The 23,549-nt window shown below is 45.3% G+C and overlaps 1 protein-coding gene across 1 annotated transcript in view; it reads right to left on the bottom strand.

Moving 5' to 3' along the window:
• The window catches only part of LOC144168988 (4'-phosphopantetheine phosphatase-like), a 119,264-nt gene that overhangs the window by 54,746 nt on the left and 40,969 nt on the right, over positions 1–23,549 (bottom strand). Inside the window, exons 2-4 of the mRNA XM_077697995.1 lie at positions 13,638–13,714; positions 10,948–11,213; positions 6,288–6,471 (exon numbers count right to left, since the gene is read on the bottom strand). Coding sequence (XP_077554121.1) covers positions 6,288–6,471; positions 10,948–11,213; positions 13,638–13,714 — 527 coding nt within the window. The remainder of the gene's footprint in view (positions 1–6,287; positions 6,472–10,947; positions 11,214–13,637; positions 13,715–23,549) is intronic.

Here is a 23,549-nt window from a genome sequence, read left to right as displayed (position 1 = left end):
ACCGTAAAATAGGTGAAAATAAAAGTTTAGGACACAGGTAAGAGAAACTACAGTGATGTGAAGCATCGCTACATCCATGCTCAAGTCGTCCATTTGCATTGTAGTTTAATTTTTCCCACTCGCATTTTTAACTATTTTTTTTGTCTTCCTCTTTCTAATGCCATTTCTTATTGTATGCAGGTTTGTACAACCAGCAGGTTTTTGTGGTTCACGAGTATGAAAACGCCGTTAAGAGTTTGAAATAGTCACTACAGTGAACCTTTAAGGTGATAAATATGCTTGCCTGAGGTATCACCTCGCTCAAAGTATAATTTCACCAAAGCAGCCACTTAGGCAAAGTGCAGTAGACTTAACTTACATCTATTCGCGCTAGCACGTGCATGTCTAAATATGCTGTTCGTTGACAACGTTACTGGTAAATTCACAGTTTGCATATGCAAGCAAAGTTGGACAAACATTGTTAAATGTGTCAGACAAAGCGAACCAAAGCAGAACGCTGCACGATTAGGCACACATTTATGACTACAGTTGAACCTCGTTATAAGAGACATGGATGTAAGAGACAAATGGGCATCTTCCACAAAGCTTGTAAAATCGTTTGTAAAAAACAGTGTAAATGCAGTCATGAAGCAAACAAAGATTCAGAACTGTTTCATAAATTCTGGGGGCCAAACATAGATTAGCATGAATTTTTTGCAACATGCTGTAGCGTTCTTTTGAGCTCATATTACTCACAGTGCCCACATTGAACTAGGGTCTGATTAGTAAGTGAAAACATGGTTCCCTGCTTATAAGAGACATCTTGTATAAGAGACAGAAACTGCTCCCCAGTACGTGTCTCTTATAAAGGGGTTCAACTGTATAGAACCGTACGCTTATACTATAAGGTGAGGGGAAGGGGAGTCGCATCAGCATAGACTCACAAAATATGGAATACCCGCGGGGTCGTAAAAAGGGAAGGGAGGGGGTGGGAGGGATGGGAGTCTTAATATCCACAGAAACAGGTAGCATTTGCTCCACAGTAAAGCAGTCACACTGTTGGAGCTGGTGGATGGCACCAGAATATACCCCATGGAAGGGAGACATGGTGTGTAATACAGATAAACACAATTATAGTGAACTCTAATATGCGCCGCAATTATTTTAATATAGCCGAACCCGTCTATGACTAATTTTTTTGTGACGACTTCGCAATACACGGACCCCCGCGAACACGAACACATTAAGTATGTCATTACCTTACACAGAACAATCCATATATTGCATGCAATAAAGCTACTTTCTGGCTTAACTGCCTACTTCGCAAAAAAGCGGTGATTTTCGTTTTCACTTTCTTCGTGGCGGAGACATTGTTAGCACCACTTCAAGTCCATGTCCTTCAATATCCAAGCAAAATATTGGCTGACTGGATGGGCTCCGTCGTGAATACTGTGCGTCGGAAACAGTTACGGAAGGTGTCGGGCGTCGCGTCGCTCCATGCGAGTCTCAACATCTCAATCGCCGCTCCGAGACCCCATGCATTTCGGTGGCAATTGTAGGCGCGCCGAGTTCGATATATCCGATGTGAACTTCATGATAAGGAATATGTTTAGCATGCATTTTCATAACGGATTTGGTTTTGTTCATTATATAGCATAATTCGCTCTATCCGGGTTCGTTATAATCGGCTTTGACTGTAGTTGTTTCTAGAGGGTGCACTGTATTTTAGTGTATATAACCCACCCAGCATATTACCCACACCCCTCATTGCTTACACAAATAACCACGCAGTGCTTTAAAAACCAGTATTGGTACTGCACCGTTATGCAGCATTTTTCTCAGATAATGAATCTAACTGTGGTCATCGTATCTTGCACGTAGGGCCACATTTCCCTTAACTTGCTGCTTTAATAAAAAAAGCAGCCAACACACCATAGTGCTGGACAGCGACACAAAAGTGTTGAGCTGATTGCTTGCAGATAACTGCTACATGGCAAAAAGCTCCCCCTTTGCTTATAAAGGGAGTGGCACCTGTTGTTCGATGCTAGCTGACACACTCACTTCGCAATGCAGCGTTTTCACCTCGAAACAGCAAGCCTACTCGAAACAGAGATAAGATAACATTGGGTCCAATATTAAACAGTAAAGATCCCTTCCTTCTTGCTTTTGACACCAAGCCGGCTAGAATAAGGGCAGAAGAGTATGCAGTGACAGCTGTGATGACAAATGCATTACAGCATGGTTTGCACTGCGGCAAATGTACACTTAGCATATTACCAGCATTCCAACATTAACTACCTTGAAAAATTATTTGGGGCAGCTTATACACACAAAGTTACGGTATGTAAGTTAGTCCTACCAGACGTGTCAATGTCAGGCTATTCAAGCTTGAAGCACTGACATGAAGTGACACCCGGCATCACTTCTGGCTCCATACCTTTGCGGTACAACCGTCATGACAAAACACCAGGATGAATGAGCACGGGAATTCATGAAAGCAATCAAATTTCCGAACATGTCACCTTTCTACGGCTTTCTGAGCAGAGAAGATACACGTCTAGGGAACTTTATTCATAATCAGGCCACTCTTGCAATGACAGTCGTCTGGAATGTGGGAATCCATGAGCTTTACGGGTTATTCCTCCACAGCCCACGAGTACATACCACATTTCCGAGCATATATGCCCCTGCACCAATACCTGACATATTTTAAGGGTAAAGTTTGGGTGTGGGTAACGTACAGTGCAGCTCAATTATGCATCCCTCACTTAATTAGGCGACGACTTACTGCTCACGACGCACACCACCACCGTTCCAGCAAACTTGCCCCCCTCAAAAAAGAATACTGCGCTAAAAAAGGCCCAGTAAGGTGCTTTGAGTGCTGCCTCTCACCTTGGCACCAAGACAGACTGTTATTGAACATTGCTTTGTCAATAAGCAATAAAACCAACAAACAAAACAAACAAACAAATGCCCCCACTACATGAACACTGACCGCATGCAGTTTGCTTCATGCAACAGCTCTTCCAAGATCAGGCAAAGAGGCAATGCTGTCTTTCCTATTTTTGACAATTCACCGTTCCTTCCTTCCCCACCTTTCACACGGCTCTCTTTGGTCTCCTCCTTCACCCCATCGGCCCACCGTTCATTTCTTTCCCTGGTTTGCTTTCTTAGGTACGGTATTTATTCGGTTATAAGACGGCCACGATTGTAAGGCGAGGGTGCAGTTTAGAGAGTAAAAAAAAGTGCCATATATATACGCTGAGCTTTGAATATAAGGGTACAACTTTGAGACTACGGATTCTAGAAAAAAAACCTCGCCATATATTTGAATAAATATGGCAACCTCCTACCGACATTCTTTTCGCTTCCTTTTCTGCTGCCCATTGGCTTCCTCTCCACTGCTTTATCTCTCATGGACTTCCCCTGCCTAGGCTATTTATCTGACCCAGTAGTTGTCATCGGAGAGCAGCGCGCCATTTGCTGAAAACCACACACTCCCTCGCCCATCGCCTCGACTTCTCAAATTCTTATTTCTTGCACACGTGGGCTTGCAGCTGGCAGGCGAGCAAAAAAAAAAAAAAACGGCATGGGGTGCGTAAAATATGCGAGTAAATTGTCTTCTTTTTTTTTTCAGATATTGGAGATTGAGGTTCAGGGTTTCGAGATAACATGAAAACTTAATTTTTGCGTGTGAATATGGTAAGTTATAACGCATTCTCAAATGTGCTGCATGGGGCTACGCTCCGTGGTGGAATTTCCCAGATTACATTTTGCTCTGAAGTGCAACTTCACCGAATTGCTCGCTCAGCCGTGATGTCCGCACTGTCACAGCCGTGCTTACATTCCCTCGCCTGCTCTGCTATCCAGCCAGCTAATTGTCAAAAGCAAAAATCAAGGTTAAGTTTAACTGTTCAGCTGGGGACACGGAGTTATCCCACCTTTATCGCAACTGCACTCGCTTTTCCAAGGTCGTGCGCATGCGAAAGTGAGCGAAAGTGAGCGCATCAAGGGGATAAGATAAGAGGTGTGGGCTGAGCCTTGCACAACTGAGAGGGGACCTTCTGGCAGCCTGGCAGCTGTCTACAAAGAACCAGCTTGGCAGATGTGCCTTGCTGTAACAACACTGCAGCACTGGGCTCTGCACATTTACATAGATTTTTTTAAGGAGGTGCCCCATTCTGCAAAAAACCGTTGCTGTCCAGTCAGGAAAATGGCTGCTGCTGTAACGAGTAAATAAAAAACACGAGTACAGTTGAACCCCTTTAGAAGAGACACGTACCGAGGAGCAGTTTCTGTCTCTTATACGAGATGTCTCTTATAAGCAGGAAACCATGTTTTCACTCACTAGTCAGACCCTAGTTCAATGTGGGCACCAAATGACTGAAAGAAGCTCAGAAGAACGCTAACGCATGTTGCAAAAGATTCATTCTATTTTATGTGTGGCCCCCAGAATTTATGAAACAGTTCTGAATCTTTGTTTGCTTCATGACTGCATTTACACCGTTTTTTACAACCGATTTTACAAGCTTTGTGGAAGATGAATCATAGATGTTGAGTGCACAGGCCTGATGAACAGCCAGAGCACACACCTTCTTCCACTGTGTGCTCAGGCTATTCATTACACTTGCAGGACTCAACATCTGCGATGCCTCTTGATTGGGAGCTACGCGAGTGGGAGAGCCCGCATGTGCGGTCGCACTCCAATGGATGGCCGTAAGTTTCAACCACTTCTGTAAGTTGCATTTCCATTGGCAGGGCTTCTCGTCATCGTTTCATAGCTGACTGAACCACTGCGTGTTTGCTGAAGTTAAAATAAATAGTGACTGCAGGCGTCTGTCGTCCACCTGTGTTTCCACAATGGAAGCAACTGCAATTAGTGACTGGTGGCACTGCATCTGAAGTTAAAATGTGTGTTACAAGTGAGATTATTGATTAAAATTCAAGGATGCCTTGTCCCTTATAACCAACTGTCTTCTACATCCGATGTCTGTTGTAAAAGAGGTCAATTTAATGGGAAAGATAGGGCAGCCAACCATGTGGGTGAATAGTGTCTCTCATACCCATTTGTCTCTTACATCCATGTCTCTTATAACGAAGTTCAACTGTAATACGATGGCGTTTCAAACTTGGGTCTGCACAGAAGCAGCCCAGGGCTCTTCCACTGCCTTATCCCCCCCCCCATTGCCAGTGGTAGAAGAAAAGTAGTAGTTGTTACGGTTTCTTTTGAAGGATTGGCCTCAAAGAGATTGGCCAGGAACCAGGAGCGTTGAGGAGCTAATCCACAAAATTTACATAACTACGAGTTGGAAATGTAAAAAAAAGTACATGACGCCTGAACATGATGGCACTTAAATAGAACAGATGCACACGAGCCATGTATAACCCTGGTTCTCAAGAAGCCATGGCATGTGCCAGACTGTTTGATGACATAATTCATGCACTAAGACAAAGAAATGAAACTGAAGAAATAGACACAAACACGATGTAGCAGAAAAGAAGGCGGTTAAGTACCATATTTATTTGAATATGAGGCGAGGAAAGTGTTTTATGCCGGGATCCAGCAAGATCTGACTGACGTCATATCCGTCACGAAAATGACATTACCAGAAAAAGTTCCATTCTGCGCCAGGATTCGAGCCGGGATCTCCGTCGCCGCAACGGGAGGTGCCAGATGAGATGCTTTACTCACTGCATGATGAGCTGAAGCTCAGACGGCTGTATGAACACGCCATATATGCTTCCTATAACCTCCTCCATTTAAATGGTGCTGCCGTCTAAGAGAGGTGAAGCGAAGTAGTGCATCACAATGCTAATGAGTGCCGACAGTTGGTGCCAGCTGAGCATGTCGCAACGCAACCGTCTGCCATACACTCCACAGAGCAGAAACACAGTGGTCGCACATTTGCCAAAGCAGCGCGCCAGCAGGTCGTCACTCGCCAAGCACAACCACAAGACAGCCCCACAAATCATGCTCTTTCGCTGCAGCGGACCGTGAGTTCACCAAACGATTTGCTGGGAACCCGTTCATTTTCGTTCGCATGGTTTGCAAGCATGTGTGGTTTTATACGGGTTTACATTATACTCTGGCGCGTGCAATCCAGTGTCTAATGTTGACGCATCTGACGGTGTCATATTGGTGAAATACAAATAGCAATGTGGATGCACATACGGTGTGCATGCATAAGGTGTGAGTATCAAGTTTGCAAAGAAGTGGGGTGAGATACTCACACACTCTTAAAAATCTACAATAGATCTATTAACTTTTTTGGCACACTTTATGACCGAAGGAACCCGGGGCATCCCACCTTCATGATGCTGACTCCCGAGCCGATGTTGACGAGCAGGTAGGGAAAGACACCAGGGTCGGCGTTGTTGAACTTGTACTCGGGGTTGGCGTGCCGCTGGTACTCGAAGGCCTCGTCCGTGATGTTCTTGAGCAGGAAGTTGCAGCCGCAGATCAGGCACTCCAGCTCATCCTCCATCTCCACACTGCGACGGGCATGGGACATTGCGGGACGTCGCAGGATGTCGCTAAACTTTTCATCGGCCAACCAGCTATGCTGCTCAGATGGTGCAGAAAGGTGTACTTTCCCAATACAACCTGCAATTTGTTCTTATTTCAAATTTATGAAACCTTTACTGCCTCAGATATCAAAAATGGCCGCCAATACATGCTGTCAATCTGGCGAGACAGAGAGTCTTCCAAACGAATGCAAGAAACGAGAACAATTGTTATTAATTTGCAATTTAAAACATGCTTGTCAGCTAAGTAACCTCATGGAACATTGAAGACCTAAGTAACCTCATGAAACATTGAAAAACAACAACACTTTTATCCAGTAGGCACACATGGGGCTGCCTGCTTCATGCAGGCTTTGTTCAAGTAGCTTCGACAATGACTGTTTCAAATGGCGTAGGAGCAGCAGATTCATGCTAACTGTTCCAAAACGGGAACTAATAGTTATGCATGCTATCCCTAAGCAATCATCTAAGCAGTAAAACTTCACATCATTTGTTTCAGGAAGGTTCTAATAAAAGCAACTTGGAGCTGTTTTCACGACCATACTCCTACCAGTCAAGCCCATATATTGACAGCACATGCGAATTCCCAATTGGTTACAACTTTGCAGTAAATTAATTCGACAAGTAAATGAAACTCAACATAATAGTAGTCGTAACCTGCCACAGTGCGATAAGATATCAACATCTGATCAAGAACCACAAAGCATTAGAAAAAAAGTTCACTTTGCTGCAAAGTGTATTCTGTTGGTGAACACACAGAAAAAAAAACATTGACTGAGCCATATATGGCTTTGCGGTACAAAGAGAGCAGTTTTTACTGCCAAGCAGTATATGTCTAACCCCCCAGTTTTCATTGCGGTGTCATCGATTTACTCGGCGCCGCTCCGGGGACCCTCCTCACCACCGTTGACACCTCTTTCACAACTATTTTCCCCCTCGCCTCCACCGATGCCCCTTTGGCAACTTGCACATGCAGCTAACGGCTGTAGTGTGGTTATCAGATGATTGTGAAAAATAAACCAAAGCACGGATGGGCGTAAAAAATGCACTGACGATTACTACACTCCTTAATATGAAATTTGTGCACAGTGCAAGCTTCAGTTTTCTTGGTCAGGGCGCATTTCTGCTGCGTCTCGGGAAGCGTTCGCATGATCAGCGAACGTACGGCGGCGTGCGCTACTGTGCTGCTACCTCGCAGTGCACCGCAGCCGCCGACCAGCGTGTTGCAAATCAAGTTTGAACCTCTCGTGCAAATGTCACGTGGTTCGGATTAGCCCGCACAAGGGAGCAGCGAGCATGTTGTTGCATATCGTGTTTGAACCACCCGCGCAAACGTTCGTCATTTGGATTAGCATAGAATAGAGCAGCGTCTGGGGAAAGTGTGAGGGGGAGGGCGCTCCTTGGTGGCGACGCATGAGACGTGTGAGGGAAAGGCAGTGAGAGAGATGACGCCACAGCCGCACGTGTCGCACTCCACTTCACCCTTCCGTACTCCACTGCGTTTGCTGACTCGGTTACGTACTGCCTGTACTGATGGATGGCATGTCCGTTGTGCTCGTGCGAGGTTTAAACGCGGACGTTAAATGGCCCATTGGGACCTGTCCGGAGTCATCAGTGGTGGAGCGGATTGGCTTTGTGTGTTAGGCTGTGTTCAGATTACCGACGCTCAACCCGTATTGTGATGTACGGTTCATTCAGCTAATTGACTAGGAAATATGCTCCATTGCAAATTACGATAAACGTGTTTTGTTTCCTGCACTCCGACAACTGCGTCCAGCTTTGCAGGTCATCCTTCTTGACAGAGTGGAAGGGCACTAATCTTTGGTATTAACTAACGCTTCCGTGTTCTACATGAAATGCCGTAAATCAATGCCATAAACATCCTTTTTGAACCCACAAAACAATCTTGGTAACGTCATGTTGGCACATTGGTTCGCACACTGGCATGGTCAGTTGCTCCTGGCCTTCTGTTCCAGCAAAATCTCTTTTGTGCCAGTTCCCTCAAACGATAAAACCGTTCCTGTGTCTACACCCAGGCTGCCAAGCGGTTGGGGCCTGATGAATCAAGGAGGGCTAAGTTGGAACAAGACACAGCCCTGGTGAAACAAGGGAGTCAGCTTGATTTTCACAATGATGGATTAATTGCTGCAGTCATGGGAGGTTGAAAGGGTTACACATAAAGGGTTATCATTAAGGGCTACCATTAAGGGTTACCATTAAGGGTTACCATTAAGGGTTACCATTAAGGGTCATTAAAAGCGTTACCAGTAACCTATTCAAGGGATAACTTGAGCTGCTGTATGTATAGTGAGTGACAGCAAACACTGGATCCAAAGGAACAACAAGCTATGTAGGCGGCAGTGCATAAAGTGTAACCCACAATTGCCATTGCATTGGCTCACCACTTGTCCCGGACTGACACCTCACTGGGATGCGTGATGCTGGCTAACACTGAAATGTCACAACCATGTGGTCTTGTGTAGGCTGGCTATTGTGCATAATCCCCCAGGGAGATAACACTGTATGGCTGGGCATATAATGAGGTGGCTGTCGTCACTATGCAATAGGCTGCACGTCGTACATTTCCATCAGGTGCACGTTGAGTAACGCTCCTTCCACTAAAAGCCTAAAAGCTCAGTTTAGATGGTCTTGTGCTCTCTCTGAGCCGTTCATCGACCACTGGCTGTTCACAACATCAATTTCTGTCATGATGCATACGAGAGCATGTCTTTTGCACCATTAGAGAGGCCTGCCAATGCCACAAGAAATTTATCGCATACGCAGTGTGAATGCGATGAAACTAGGTAGTATCGCATGCATACACAGAGTCTAAACACTAGCGCATCATTGCTCTTTTTCACATACAGAAAGCTTTTTACTGGCCTTAATGTCCCCTACACAAGCCTTGAGCTGCGTTCAATCGATTTGTACGTGCAGGGTGGCCACAAAATTGTCTAACAGTTTATCAGAAGCTGGGACAGCAAAGCAATTTTATTTCGTTTCACGTGTTTCATTTTATGTGTTTCATTTTACCGCCCAGCCATGCCTGGCTGTGTTATCTGTGTGTCAAGTGAACCGCTTGTTCCGTCCTTTCTGTTTTTACACCGCACGGGTTATCTCATTTGATAGGGAGAGTGCTCTGCCCTGTTGTTACTCAACTAAAAAAATATTCTGATCTAGTATTCTCGATGCAATTTGAAAGTTCGAGAAACAATCGCGCCAAAAGATAAGTGCTCACCGAGCAGACGCCGCGGCATTCGATTCGCCAACACTTGCCTGCACACATAACTTTGTTGACTGCTCCTTCGCCGCCTGTGTAGTCATTCAGTTGTTAGGGGAGCACAAGTTCGCTCCAATAAACTTTGTTCCTTCAAGAAAGCTGCGTCATCTTTGGCTACGTGACAATATGACATGCCCCACCTCTAAACCAACCAAACAGATACGAATCCCTTTTATTTACAAAAATATTACGCAGAGTTGAGATATGGGAACATTTTACACTAAAAAAATATCATGAGTCTAAAACAATAATGGCAGTGCCGAAGCTTGAACCAAGGGCATTCGTTCTAAAACCCATGATTTTACCCCTTATACCCGTGCGACACGTACACGAAAAATGACATTAAGTGTTTAAGGCCTTAAGATACCGAGTGGAATAATTTGGGAGGGCCCTGTTACACGTGAAAACGTGAAGGCATTAAATGTGTTTGGCATGATGGTGACAATAACCAAAAAAAGAAATGCACTCATATTTTGCAACTTTTTAACGGAAATAAAAACATCAAACAAGGGTTAAAAGTGTTTTTTGTGAGAAAAAAACGTTATGAGGAATGGTGTTTTCTAAAAAATGGTGTGAGCAGTTTCTAAAAGTGGCTTCAGCAGCTGCCGTCGCCTGCCAGCGGTAGCCGAATCCAAAAAATTCAAAACGACGAGTAAAACGATGTTTTGCCTTTTGCCGCTGTTTTAGTGAACTTCGTCTTCTTCCAGACTTCGCCACCAGGAGTGCGCAAGAAATCGTCTCATTTCGAAGTTCAGCTATGTTTCTGTGTCAACTATCTGGTGCTGAGAGTTTTGTTGGTTCCATCTGGTGCTCATGGCATTTGAGAGTAGGCAGGTTTAAGGCATTCGTGAAGACGAATGAGTTGTGCGGAACTCCTTCAACCCAAAATGACATTAGAGCGAATGGCATTACATTTTTGTGAGCAGCAGCGAATTAATGGCATTAAAACTTAAAGCATTAAGCACCTAATGTCATTTTTCGCGTACGTGTGGCACATGTATTAGGCTACTGAAGCAAAACAGCGGGATTTATTTAGCAGTTGCACAAAAGGATAGAAGAAGTGTTCCAAGCAAAGCAGCAGGTGGCGCTGGGCGCACACAGGAAATAGGAAATAGCAGGCTTGCATCCACGAGGGAACGGACACTCGTAGAACCAACGCTCACCTGAGTCCCAGTGTGGTGGCGATGAGCTGCCGGTGCCGGAAGGCGCCACCGCCCGTCAGCTTGACGCTGCCGGCGAGGCGCGGGGGACCCCCGTCGCGAAGAAGCTCCTCCTGCACGAAGCGCAGCCAGAGCTCGATGTGGCGCGTCTCGAACTTGACGAAGTGCAGCCGGCCGGTCTCCACGTCGCGCTCCCACGGCGCTGGTGCGTCGGCGTGCCCGGGCTGCTGCTGCGCGGAGTTCTGGTGGTCGTGCCCGTCGCTGCCATTCTGCGTGCGCGCAAGTATTGCCGGTCAGAGACGTACGACCGCCATGGCGCTAAAGAAAGCTGAGAGAAGCACGAAAGCTGGAAGTGCATCCGACCTTCGCTGAAAGTGCGCCCAATCGATCGTCAAATCTTCAAAGACAGAAATCACATACAAGGAACGAACTCAAGCGACGATTTCTCACACACTGAGTAAACACGTTTACAAACAATCTAAGTGTACACCGACAAGTGGGTTATGAGACGAAGGCACACTATTGTACTCATTCTTCATGATCGAGGCGTGTATTGTCTTATCTAGAACTGTTCCGTTTTCGCAATCTTCAAGTAACCATTTTGACACAATGGAAGCTCGGTTTCACACACACGCCATGTGTCCAGAGATCTTATTCGAGCTTTTTGGTTGACCAACCGGTCTATAGGGAAATGAATTAGGTGGTTTTTGACAGAACACCATCGGTCCAACTAAGAGAGCTTTCGCTTAAAAAAAAAAAGAAAAACAGGAGACTGCTGCAATTAGAAAAAATCTCTGCAGCCTCAACTCCCTGAAGTACACGTGCAAAAAACAGCACTCCACATGCCTCCTAGAGTCTCTCTCATACCGGTCACAGCCAAGGCACGTAAACATGTGTCAGGTATGACCACTGCGTGCTGTCAAATGGCGTTTACGAGAGGTAAGTGTCATGGTGCCAGCCAGTGAAACTTGGCAGGACAGAGTCTGAGGTTTTTTTTTTTTTTTTTTTTGGTGTTGTGCCCAGTCTGCAAGTTAAGGAATGCTTCACACTTTCCAGTGACAAAAACATAACAAGACAAAACAAAAACAAGAAGATGAGGAGTTGCACAGAAACACATTACCCCGCAAGCACAGCATGCAGGCAGCACCAACCTACAAAAACAGTGCCCAGTGAGCTGTCATAAACTTGTCGCATTCTCTTATCAACATTTGGCTATCACAATTCGAAGGCTACTGATTGTTTTCCAACAGCATCAATAGTTTGCTTTGTCACCGATGGCAAAGTTGTACGCTTGACTTTTTTAATGGCCGTCCCTGTAAAACGTCTGTCGAATGGAAACTTGTGTTAATCCAGCTGTGTCTCTTCGAGCGGTGCTTTGCTGCATACCTCCTGCCCAGTTGATGAGGGTAATAACTCGCATATAATGGGATGAAAAATCGCACAACAGCTGCAATATCGATAGCGAATCTCGAACTAAGAAATTCCCGTCCATGCATTTCAGCTCAAAGGCAAGCCCTTTCTATAAAGTGGTCATCCCCGCATATGCAGGCTTGTTCGCGAATATTAGTTTTGATAAGAAAGGGTTCCACGCAGGGCTTCATAACTTGCCTACTGACGACCACCCGCTGTTTCAATATGACAAACACGTAAGCCACCTGACTCTTGCGCCCCAGTGTTTGCTCCCTCCCCAACAGCCCCATAAAAGTTTGTGCCAACGCCTACTGACGTATCACTGTGAGATATTACGCAGATAAGCGTGGACAAATTAAAATACCGTATTTTCGCGCGTACAAACCGCCCTAATATTCCACACCTCCCACTTTCAGCCAGCCGGGAAAGAAAAAGAATCCCCGCGTATTGCCCGCACATTTGGTACAGGAAAGGCTTCACCAAAGCTACTGCTCAAGCAACACATCACATACTATATGCAGACAAAAAAAAAAAAGCACATGTTTAGCAAGTAGCGCTAGAATACACTGACTGCAAGGCGAAAGTCACAATTCATTCAGTGCCACTGCTCTCGCAAGAGCTATCACTAGAGCAGCAGTCCTCACTGTTGCACATAACGCCACCTTCAGCTCCATTCTTGCTATTTTTGATGCAGCATTTTTTGAAGCTTTTAGTGTTAGTCAGTGAGGCTTCGTCAGTGTTAATGCGTAGGGGCTTCACGGCACAACGTGCATTGCCGTAAAGCTGCACTAAAGGAAAGACCCCGCGTATTATCCGCACCCCTCCTTTGCCAGTGAAATTTTCGCACTTTTAGTGCGGCCTATAGCGCAAAAATACGATACAAGTTTATCACGTAGCAGCCATGGCGCAAACTACAATTATGCGGTAGGCTATTTGCGAGTGGAACACCCTTGTCAGACGGGGTAGCAAAGGCTGTTTAAGTTGAGCAACTTCGTTCTAAAATAAGTGAACTGCCACTACAAGAACTATAAAATTTCTGCGGTAAGATAGATAGTCAAGGCCCTGAAGTTATTTCAATTAGAACATGTTTCCGTCACAGCAATGATTTATTTTGGCGAGGCACATTTGATGTACAGTTAAGAACAAGCATGTGGCATCTATAGACCTTGATCTGCTTTATGTCGTCGGCTAGAGGGAATATGAAATGGGGACGCAACGAGCTGACTCACTTTTGGTGGATACACGGCCACCAGGATTCGACTAAACGTACATGCTTCACTCACCTTCTGGAAGTCAGCATTGTAGACGGCACGTTTGTGTGACACAGTAGAGTAGTAGGCGATCTTGGTCAGTGACCCCCCTGGAAGGAGGAAAAGGAGGAGAATCGTTTAATGAAAGAGCGCTGCCCCACATTAGCAAGTATGCAATGAGCACTGGCAGAGTGTGGGTAAGGTGCATTAGCCCTAACGAGCCTTGTGTATTGCCTTGTTGAGAATTTTATTTGTTCCAATCAAATTTTTTAATACTTGATGTACAATACGCGGCAAATGAAACGCGAACACGATGAAACGGGGATGAAACGGGGCACGACACCGCAAGCAACACCGTGCTCAACCCGCTTCTGACTTTGCAGATGCTGGTGTGCTTCACCGCCACCGGTGTGTGCCCGTCCCTTCAAGACAAGCCTGGAGCATCCTACCCCCCTGCGCCCAGGAACTTAGCCTGGGAAACTGGCCCGCCCCTTGACGCTCCGGATCCCGCTGCTCCGCCAAAACCAGCCCAGTGGCCCACATACGGCTGGCAACCAATCCCATCGATGACATCACCGGTCACATGGCCGGTGTCGTCGCTACAAACCCACTCCGCCGATGTCGTCAGTCTGGGGCACGACACCGCAAGCAACACCATGCTCAACCCGCTTCTGACTTTGCAGGTTAGTTATCTGAACAATTGTAAATCCTGTAGAAGCAGTAATCGCTTCCTTATTGCTGTGTCGTGCCCCAACGACTTTAAATTGCGTAGTATATTGAACTTGTGTGTTGACGCGATTGCTTTTGGTCTGTCTTCTCAATTAATTCTGCTGCTCGCTGGCGACGTGGAACTGAATCCTGGCCCAACAAGAAGCAGTGAAATAGTCGCAGTCTTAGATTCTATCAAACGAGTCGAGGACTATTTAGAAACTATTCGATCAGAGATAGACGGCCTTAAAACTGCCCAAGCTGCCCAGGAAAAACAAATTTCTTCAATTATCAACCGACTCGAAAACGTAGAAAAACCAGAGCCCCAAACCAGCAACCCTAGCGATAATAACGATTCATCCCAGATAAGCCGCGAAATTTCTGTGCTCAAAGCCGCAACTATTGACGCCAGCAACCGCCAACGACGCAACAATCTTCTCTTTCTTGGTATAACAGACAACATAAAGGAAACATGGGAAGAGTCGGAGCAAAAGATATCCACGTTTTGCGCCAACAAGCTTAAACTTACTCTTGAACCGGGTGCGATGGAACGCGCGCACCGCATCGGAACCTTTACAGAAAACAAAACTCGACCCATCATTGTTAAACTAGCCCACTACAAAACGAAGGAACGCATTTTGAGCTGCGGTCGCATGCTTAAAGACAGACTTCGCCATTAGGGAGGACTTCGCAGCTGCCACCCGCATTGCGCGGTCAAAGCTGTTGCAGTTCATCCGCCCCCAGAAATGCGCATTTAAACTGAGTCTCGATAGACTTCACGTAAACAAAAAGTGCTACATGCACGACCAGAATGGCGACAAAATTGTAGAAATCAACAAAAAACAGACTGTGCATGCCATAGCTGATGAATCATCAGGTGTGAGCAACAAAACCACCGAATGACGCCCCTCCGTCCATTGTACCTCTAACCCTCGACCAATCCGGTCATCAACGCTAAATATAAATGTTGCCTTCACTAATATACGAAGCGTGCTGCCTAAACTCGACAGACTACACAGTTTTATGGAAGATGTAGAAGCCGACATTGTCGTTTTAACGGAAACGTGGTTACACGAAGACGTACTCGACCACGAAATCTTCCCGCCTAACATGGGCTTCACTTTATATCGCCATGATCGCACCAATCGTCGGGGTGGAGGCGTGCTCATGGCTATTAGAAACAATCTATCATCTTCTCTTATCACTCATGACGACACATTAGAACTAACCTGGGTGCGAGTCTCAAACGTTGCCCTAAAGGCAATTTTTGGAATCTGTTACCGGCCGCCTGACTCTGAACCTGGCTTTTCCATCCTCCTTTCAAATTCACTCACCCGGATTAAAGACCAGTTTTCGGGAGCCCCTATTTTTCTTTTCGGTGATTTTAATTTCCCTCAAATAAACTGGCCTTTGCTATCAACCCCTAGTGCACCCCCGTCTAATGAATCCAAGCAATTCCTTGATCTGACGCTAGAATTTAACCTACACCAAGCTATAACATGCCCCACAAGAGGCGATAACACTTTAGATCTTCTTCTAACATCAAGCCCGGATGACATAAAGCGCACAACAGTACTCCCTGGGTTCAGCGACCATAACCTTATCCACAACTGCATATCTCTACCTCTGATTAGAAGGTCGCCAACTGAAAAATTCATAACTGATTACAAACGAGGAAATTTTGACGCTATCAATGACGAACTTGGTTCCTTTCTTGACAGTTTTCGCGGATCATATCAAACCCGTTCAGTAAACGCCAACTGGCAGATATTCAAAAACACGATACTAAACTTAGAAAAACAGTATATTCCAATTATCCGCGTAAAATCGGATTACAATAATCACTGGTTCAACAAACAATTGAAAAGTCTCTTAAATCGAAAAAAAAACGTCTTTACAGGACCGCCAGTCAATGCAATAACCCTTTAGCATGGGAAAAATATCACCTGTGCGCCAAAAAATATATTAAGGAACTACAAAAAGCCAAAGATAAATATTTTTCTTGTGACCTACTATCTATCCTCCGCTCAAATCCTACTAAATTCTGGCGCATGCTCTCTCCCAAAAATCAAAGTACTAACATAGATCTTCTAGACCCAGACGGGGAACCAATGGACACAAAAAACGTTGCCACCGCTTTAAATGACTACTTTTCATCTGTATTTTCTACCCCTAACACTACACAGTCCACACGACTACCTACCCGTTCCCCCGGCGCTTCAGCGCCAGGATGTGACCAAATAACCCCCAAACTTTTAGTTAACACCGTCACGGTGGTTAGTCAGATTCTTTGCCTCATCTTCATACAGTCCATTGAAACAAGCGAAATTCCAGACGATTGGAAGATAGGCCGAATAGTAGCGATCTTTAAAACAGGAGAGCGAACTAATCCAGCAAACTACCGCCCGATTTCCCTGACTAGCATTCCTTCTAAATTACTGGAACACATTATATCTTCTCACATCGCGACTCACCTTGAATCAATAAATTTCTTCTATAACCACCAGCACGGTTTCCGAAAGAACTTCTCATGCGAGACCCAATTGGCCGAGTTTACCCACGACCTACTAAAAAGCATGGATGATAACCTTCAGATTGATGCCATATTCCTTGATTTTTCCAAAGCTTTTGATCGCGTACCACATAATCTATTACTTAGCAAAATTCATTCACTTGGCATTGCACCGAATATTGTCTCCTGGGTTGAACACTTCCTCTCTAACCGTAAACAATTCACCTCTGCCAATAATCATAACTCCTCTTTAACTAACGTATCATCAGGCGTCCCTCAGGGTGCAGGCTTATCACCTCTTCTATTTTTAATATTTATAAATGACCTGCCAACAAATATTCAAACAAAACTACGACTATTTGCAGACGACTGTGTCCTATACTCCCCCATTCACAACATTGAAAACAGTACTAAACTGCAACAAGACCTCGACACAGTTGCGCTATGGTGCCAAGACTCATCGATGCCGTTAAACCTAACCAAATGCAAATCGATGTCATTTTCCCGTAAGCGCGCCACTGTTCATCACACCTACTTTATCAATTCGCTTCCTCTCGATTCGGCTTCCTCATACAAGTATCTCGGTGTGCTCATGTACCCATCTCTTTCATTTGCGCCGCACGTGCAGTCCATCTGCTCAGACGCTCTGCGCACGCTTGGTTTTCTGCGCCGTAATCTAAAATCTGCATCTCCTGACGTTGAAATACTAGCATACTTAACATACGTACGCCCAAAGCTCGAATACGCATCGTCCATTTGGAATCCATCCCAGGCATATCTCGCTAACGAACTAGAATCAGTCCAAAACCGCGCAGCCCGCTTTATAACCTCACAGTTCTCCAGAGAAATCAGCGTCACCGCCCTAAAACAATCAATCGAACTGCCATCTCTCGCGTCACGCCGCCTCATCTCACGCCTATGCCTCCTGCACAGTTTCTTTTTCCACCCGAAATCAAGACACGAACTTTTACAGCCCCCTAACAGAACTCCTTCTCGCATTAACCATTCTAACCCTATTGCACGAATCAACGGCCGCACATCCGCAATGAACGACTCCTTTTTCCCCCAAGCAATTACACTTTGGAATCACCTCCCCGACACCATTGTTGCCACACCTGACCGCACATCATTCCGCGCAAAATTGGAATCCCACTTTGATTCCACCCAATAACCCGTGGCTGTAAATATATCCTACCAGCGTACTGTATGTATAATTTTTTTTTGCCAAGTTATTTGTACTCTAATTTCCAGTCAAAGCGTTCCTTTTGTTTGTTGTTTGATTCGTTTTTGTTGTAATTCTTGACCAAACTACCATATGCGTATTTAGAACTGTACTGTTTATAATAATTTGTTCATATTGAATTGTACAGCCTCACACCGTATTTGTTGCCCCCCCTTATGTAATGCCCTCGGGCCTTTAAGGATGCAATAAAAGAAATCTTAATAAATAAATGAAATGAATGAAAATATGAATCAGAACACGCAAATAGCACGACCTCTTTCCATAGAAGTCAAAATGACGCGTGGCTTGGTTACAAAAACAAAGTCCGGAAATGTGGCTTTCCGAATATACCAATAGCGTGCCATTATTATACCTCAACGAACAGTATTTTTTTCAATTTTGCGTGTTCTGATTCATATTTTCGTGTTCGCGTTTCATTTGCTGCGTATTGTACATCAGGGAACTCAATGCAAGCTGCATACAGTGGGCCCACGAGCATAACGAACGATGACCAGCGATACTTTGCCCCACTGACAACTACCCCCTGACAACTACCTGACAACTGCCCCACTGACAACTACCGACTGCACCACCAAGGCCCGAATGGGCCTCTTCTCCACGATGTGGTGCCACACTGACACAATCATAAGACGCCACTGACAAGGAAACTCCAAAAAGTGTTTTTTTTTTTGTGTGCAACGGTATTTTAATGCTTTTAAAACCTGTTTCCAAAAGTTAACAACTTAACACCACATCATCATCCTGAGGCCGGTTTAAGACATGCGACTCTGTTGGGGCCCGTCTGCCCCCTTTCACCATGAAGGCATGAGGAGCGCCAACCATATACCAACCACAGAGGAAAAAAAAACATTTACGAGGCGGTGTCACATGACAGAAGTTGGCCCAACACGTGACCATCTCACATTTAGCTGTGGGCGAGCATTGGCACATCGCATTTTGGGTCAGCTGGCAGACAGAAAGCGAGAGGGAAGTGAATTTGAAAAGCCTCGAAAATGACTTCAAGCAGCGTGGTTTTGGATGGCCAGCTTGGTGAAAATTACTTCACAGGCCACCGCCAATGTATTCTTTTTTTTCAATCACAAGAGCACACGCACTGCGTGCTTGAGCCGACGCCACCCAATATGTACTCGACCGATCCCTTAGCTGAGCGATGTCATAAATGCTAAAGCGTTATTGCAGTTGATTGTCACAACAGAGGACAAAAAATACCTGAAAAGAAAAAAACTTTTTAATCCTCGCGAATGGAACAATGCTACAAAATAGAAAGATTGGGTGAAAAGAATTTTATTACAAGAGCCCCATTTAGGACTACATGAAATAGTGTGAAATTTATTTCCCAGTACAAATTTTGCTTTTATCATTTCCATGTGTTCTGAAAGATAACATTGGGGCATGATGAGCCAAAAGGTCCAACGACACGGGTTCGATTCCTGACCGCAGCGGTAACTTTTTCGATGGAGGCGAAAAGCGAAAACGCCTGTGTGTTCGAGATTTCGGTGCACGTTATTGATAAATAAAAAAGATTTGCGCCTATGGGAAAATGGCGGCCAATTTGGACGCACAAGCTGATCTTGGAATGTGCCCGTAGTCAAAATTCATCCTGAGCCCTCCACTACGGCGAGTCTCATCGCCTGCATGGCGTCAGTGCGTTAAACCTCATAATCAATCCATCAATCAATCAAAAGGTGCCAAGAGAAAAATGATTAAAACTCAGCCTTGCTCAACGTGACTGGACAGTGGAAGTTACAAAATTACCGCTCAAAATGCTATTGCGAGATGAATGACAAACACACTTCCAATTACAATTTGACAGTGTTTTATTAACGAATGTAGTGAGATGGGAAACAGTCCCAACGAGTGCTAAAAACAATACACGGTTGTTTCTGATCATAGGTTCTGTTGCGGAAAATGAGCTGGTGGGTCGCATGGTCATTTCCTTTTTTCCTAATTATGTAGCTTATTTGAGCGAAGTTTGCGTGACAAGTGGTGTCGTTATGGTTCTAACGAGGCAATCTTTCCAATGAACCAAACTTGTGTTTTCTCTTCATGGCTCCTTTAAGGTAGGCTTTATAGCATAGCAACGAGCGCCTTGAGGCAAAGCCAACTTTACCGCTGATGCACGGCAGAAAACAGCTGTCTCCCTTGTTATAGCAAAAAAATTCCCAAAAAACAATTTACTGGCGATTGGCCTCTGTGACAACTCTATCGATCATTGCTCTGAATTTCATCTATTAGTCGCAAGTAGTTAGTTGACACTGAAGTAGTAAATATTGTGGAGCTGCCGTCTGCTGTCAATGCACGCGCTTCTACGGGAGGAATACAGACAGCCTTATGTTTGTTTGCTACCACGAAACTTCAGACCTTTTCAGCTTTATTAGGTAACCACAGAGCCATGGTCCCTGCTATTGCCAAATTACAACAAAAATAAATACGTGCACATTTCCAAACCATGTGTGTGAAATTTACACAGCTTGGCGGTCATACACCCTCGCCATAGAGTCTCTTACACATGAAACTCTATGAAGACATATGAGTGGAATGGCTGGTATACTCGGTGACAACTTAAGAACGGCACCGGAAGTTGCCGCTGTGCCTTATCACCGTACCCGGGTGTTTCTCCGCGCGGCGCAAGTAGGGCGTTACTGGGAATATTTTGAACATGGCGTGAGCCGTTCCCGTGATTTTTTGGACTTAATATGCTTATAAACGACTCCAGTGACGACAAACAAACTGCGTGAGACAAGGCAGACGATTCATAGCAAACCCCTTTCAAAACGCGCGCGCACTGACGTCACGGGTCCGGCGCTTTGGCGGAGTGATACACTACACGAGGTGGTGCCGTTCTTGAGTTGTAACCGAGTATAGTATTTTTTTTCCCTCCAGCTGCCGTCTTCCTGGGCAAGCCGTGCAGCTGTTCCATTTTTATTTCTACTGCTTGTTCTTAGGTCGCGTCAGCGCCTTCAGTATGCTTTCTTAAGGCAAATTTCAGTGGAAATGATGGCAACAGCCACAATATTTTCAGGTGCAAAGGATTTACGCACGCGCACATGCCTAGTCAATTTTAAATAAACCTGCAGTTTCGAACATTTCTGATTTGGTTGTGTTTAACGCGCCGATGCAGCGCAGGCGGTGAGGCGCGCCGTAGTGGAGGGCTCCGGATTAATTGTGACCACCCGGCGATTTTTAACGTGCGCTGAAATCTCGTACACGCGGGCGTTTTTGCTTTTCGCCTCCATCGGAAAAGTGGCCGCCGCAGCCGGGAATCGAACCCGCGTACACGTGCTCAGCAGCACAACGCCTTAACCACTGAACAATCACGGCGCGTGGAACGTTTCTGTTCTCTCAGATGCTTGCGCTTCAGCGCACAGTCATACGCGCAACATATTTTTGACAATGTGATCCGTGCATTTAAATGCTTGCTATTCCGTATATTTGTTTCGTAGCTCGAGTTAACTGCAATACCCCCACCCCATATTTTCAGGGCTACATCTGCTGTAGGTATAAAAGCATGGATCACTGGTACAGCTTTGCCATTTTCCGTACACAAAATATGCTCTCCGACGCACACAGGGGAAGGTGGACATGAAAGGAGGAACGTAGGATCTGAAAAAAGGAAATGAAATAGCTGAAACACGAAAAGATTTAAAATGATGCAGAAACTTCCGAGAGGGATTTGTCAGACATCGCGTAAGCACTGCCTTTATATATGAGCTCGTATAGGCTCCGGACAGCGCCCAGAGGGCGACACGAAGCCAGCGACATCCAGCTCCCCCTTCGGCAGATATGCGCAACACTGGGTCGGTCCCCACAAGCCGTTACGTTCCTGGCTGGGGAACGCTCCTCTTTTCGCAGCGCGGATGAAGCATATTAGTTGCCCCTTTGGGGTTTAAAACGAAGTAGAGTGTACAGTAATCCTGCCACATATAGTGCAGGTGAATGAAGAAGAATTTATTCGGTTGAATTCGCGTATGGGAAGGCATATAAAGGCCGCATTGGCGTGATGCACAGAAGAGAAACGCTTGTACAGCCTACCTGCGGGCATAACTTTCTCAAGGTCAGGATGTTTTGCTTCAAAAGAAAACGTAATTTATATTGTTCAATCCATAAAAGAGGAGGCTTTGTGTGAAAATATATCAGACGTTACGCGATGTTTCCGCACGAGGTATTCCATCCATGTGAGTGCACTTGCGACTGCAGAACTACTAACTGGACCACGTACATGGGTGTTACATATGGGTATTTGATCCGAATGTGATGCTCCATACATGTAACAGTATGAAATTCACATTTGTTTGTGTAACTGCAATACCCCCACCCCATATTTTCAGGGCTACATCTGCTGTAGGTATAAAAGCATGGATCACTGGTACAGCTTTGCCATTTTCCGTGCACAAAATATGCTCTCCGACGCACACAGGGGAAGGTGGACATGAAAGGCCAATCGCTATTAAATTGTTTTGGGGAAATTTTTGCTAGAACAAGAGAGACAACTTTGTTTTCTGCCGTGCATCAGCGGTAAAGTTGGCATTGTCTCGAGGCGCTCGTTGCTATGCTACAGAGCCTACCTTAAAAGCGAAGGCTAGCTTTGAAGCGAAGTGGCTGCTACATTTGCTGCTGCAGGTTGTGACGCTAAGTGGTCCCGCTAATAAGTGCCTGCTCCGCCAAGAAACTTTTGGGCCTCCAGGTGTAGCCCAGAACGCCAGCTGCATAAAAAACGCCCCAAAAAAGAAACTCTTTATCACAAGAAATTCTATTGGGCGAGGAGGGGGTGGGGGGAGGAGGAGGCAGAACATCTAATAGGCGTATCGGAATAAATTACAGAATATTCATATTCGGGTATTTTTTCTCTCCGCGCCAACGGGTCCGGCGTGAGACCACTCTGAGAAAGAAATAGTAGCGCTTTTATTACCATCAACACCTTTGCACCAAAAGTCACAGGAGAAAAATGTTCCCTGAGAACACCCCTCACTGGTTTGGAGGGACCGGAATCACAACGGATGGGATAAAGTTTGTCCTCCTCCTCCTCCTCCCCGTACGCAAAAAATTTTGTCCTGCGTTTATATATTTAGAACTTTGATTACGGCACGTCTTATCTCTATTTTTCTTTTGTATTCAGCGGTTTAGACAACAAATTCATTGTTTCTTTTGCAAGAAAAGGCGGTGATGTTATATCTAATCGCTCGCCAAACATTTGGTAACGTTAACGCCTATAAGTGTCCGCCCCTTATGTATTTATATGTATTTAATGCGGCTATATAAGCACGTGAAATATTAGATGAAGCAGAGTAGAACCGCTGGGTGATAATCTACGCTGCTATACCTGTGTTTGGGGGCCCTCTTTGTTACCAAATTTAATGCGCACTTATGTGTATTTACCGCCTGCCAGCCACCCCACTAACAAGCTGCTCGTACACCAGGGCAGCATGCAATCCCATCACTTAGTGTGAGCTTTTCAAGATTCAGTAACCACGCATGGTATACG

This window comes from Haemaphysalis longicornis, unplaced genomic scaffold (assembly GCF_048455015.1).
Source record: "Haemaphysalis longicornis isolate Haplotype H1 unplaced genomic scaffold, Haemaphysalis longicornis Haplotype H1 scaffold_2, whole genome shotgun sequence".
Taxonomy (NCBI): Eukaryota; Metazoa; Arthropoda; class Arachnida; order Ixodida; family Ixodidae; genus Haemaphysalis; species Haemaphysalis longicornis.
This window is presented reverse-complemented; position numbering and strand designations above follow the sequence as displayed.